A 1861-nucleotide genomic window follows, 5' to 3' on the forward strand; every position below is an offset into this window, starting at 1 on the left:
ACATATGTAATAATGGTTAATAACAAAACACAACTAATGATGTTCCCATCAGCCTGAAACCTGATTGTGTTACAGTAGTTTCCTGTAGCCCCTCCCACTGCGTCTCTACTGGTGCTTCGGCCCCGCCTTCCTCATCCCCCTCCACATTCCTGTCAGCGTGTGTCGGAATGACCTCATCCTGTAGGCGTAGAGGATGGGGTTCAGGGCCGAGTTGGCGTGGGAAAGCAGAATGGCGGCGAGCGTGAGCCACATGGGCACGTTACAGTTGGGGCAGAGCAGCAGGATGCAGTTGATGAGGTGGATGGGCAGCCAGCACACGATGAAGAGGAACAGGACCAGGAACAGCGAGGTGGCCTTCCGCAGCTCCTGGGAGGTGCGGGCGTTGGATTTGGCCACGGAGGACTCTCCTGGACGGGGGTCAGCGGGAGCAGAGCCGAAACCAGCTGAGGGGAACCTGAACCCGGACTTTGTGGAGACTGTGGAAGTCTCAGTGTCAATAAGAGACTCAGGGCCAGACCTGACTTCAGCCTTAGTCTTCTTCTCCTCCAGCTGTCGGACGTCTCCCAGGTCGGGTTCTCCTCCTGCTCCTTCTCTCCCTCCTGCTCCTTCTCTCCCTCCAGCAGACGAACAGCCAGTGTCCTCTGTCCCGGTCTCGCTGCTCCCACAGGCGCCGGCTCTCCCGTCCTCGCCGGCTCCTCTGGCCACGGCGATGCGTCTGAGCTGGCGGCGAACGGTGAGGAAGATGTGGGCGTAGATGATGATCATGGCCACCAGGGGAACCAGGAGGCAGCAGAAGAAGTTGAAGTAGACCATGAAGCTCATGTCCACCACACACGTGAAGATACAGTAGCTGGAACGAGACACATGGTTGGGGGTAAACCTCTGAGATCCATCTTCCTCCTCTCATCCTCACCATCCTCCTCTTCATTATCCTGTCATCTTTCATCCCTGCACTCACTTGCCTGCTGTCATTCAATCATTCCTTTATCAAGTCTGTCCATCTGACAGTTCTTGCATCTATCCATCCATGTGATCTGTCTATCCACCCATGTGATTTCTCTCTATTCTTCTTATTCCTTCTTCTATCAACCCCATTCCCTCGCCTACTTCCTGTTTTTCTTTACTCATCCATCCATCATCCCTCCTCCCATCCTCAATCTCTTACTCGGAGTCTGCTGGTTGTCGTTTCCAATCCATCAGTGGCACGGTGCCGGTGATGGCCCCGACGCCCCAGGTGACCAGCAGCGCCAACTGGGCGTTCCTGGGGCTCATCATGCGCTGGTACTGGAAGGGGAGGAGGATGGCCATGTAGCGCTCTGCAGCCACGGCCAGCAGACTCAGGATGGAGCTCTGGAGAGGTCAGAGGTCAGAGGTCGGAGCAGGATCATTGTTTAGTTTCCCAGCTGGAACTTTCTACATCTCATTAACATGAATTGCAGGTAATGTGTTTTCGGTGTGTACCTGTGTGAGCACCATCAGGACGCTGACCAGCACCAGGCACAGGGGCAGGTTGTGGCGAGGTCGACCCAGGTCCGTCAGCACCGCACAGGGAATGGCCACCAAACCCACCAGGATGTCCGACACCGCCAGGGAAACCTTCACACACAGGACAACACACACGTTTTGTCTCCTTCACATCTCTGCTGCACGCACACGTTTCAAGATGGTGGAACTTGTCTCGCACCAGAAAGTAGTTGGTGACCGTGCGAAGCTTCTTGTTGCGAGTGACAGCCAGGCACACCAGGAGGTTTCCGATGACGGCCAGAACGCTGATGAGGAGCTCGGTGGCGATGTACAGGCCTTTGAGGCGAGGGAGGAACTCATAAGGCAGCTCTGCCGTGCAGCTGTGGGTCGCATTCAT

General features: G+C 55.7%; 1 protein-coding gene across 1 annotated transcript; it reads right to left on the reverse strand.

Moving 5' to 3' along the window:
• Positions 1 to 105: 105 nt before the first annotated feature.
• On the reverse strand, positions 106 to 1861 carry LOC132996557 (adenosine receptor A1-like). Its single transcript, XM_061066855.1, has 4 exons — positions 1685 to 1861; positions 1462 to 1596; positions 1166 to 1350; positions 106 to 850 (listed from the first exon to the last, which is right to left on the reverse strand). The coding sequence occupies exons 1-4, from the start codon at positions 1859 to 1861 to the stop codon at positions 106 to 108; spliced, it is 1242 nt and encodes a 413-aa protein (XP_060922838.1).

This window comes from Limanda limanda, chromosome 23 (assembly GCF_963576545.1).
Source record: "Limanda limanda chromosome 23, fLimLim1.1, whole genome shotgun sequence".
Classification (NCBI taxonomy): domain Eukaryota; kingdom Metazoa; phylum Chordata; class Actinopteri; order Pleuronectiformes; family Pleuronectidae; genus Limanda; species Limanda limanda.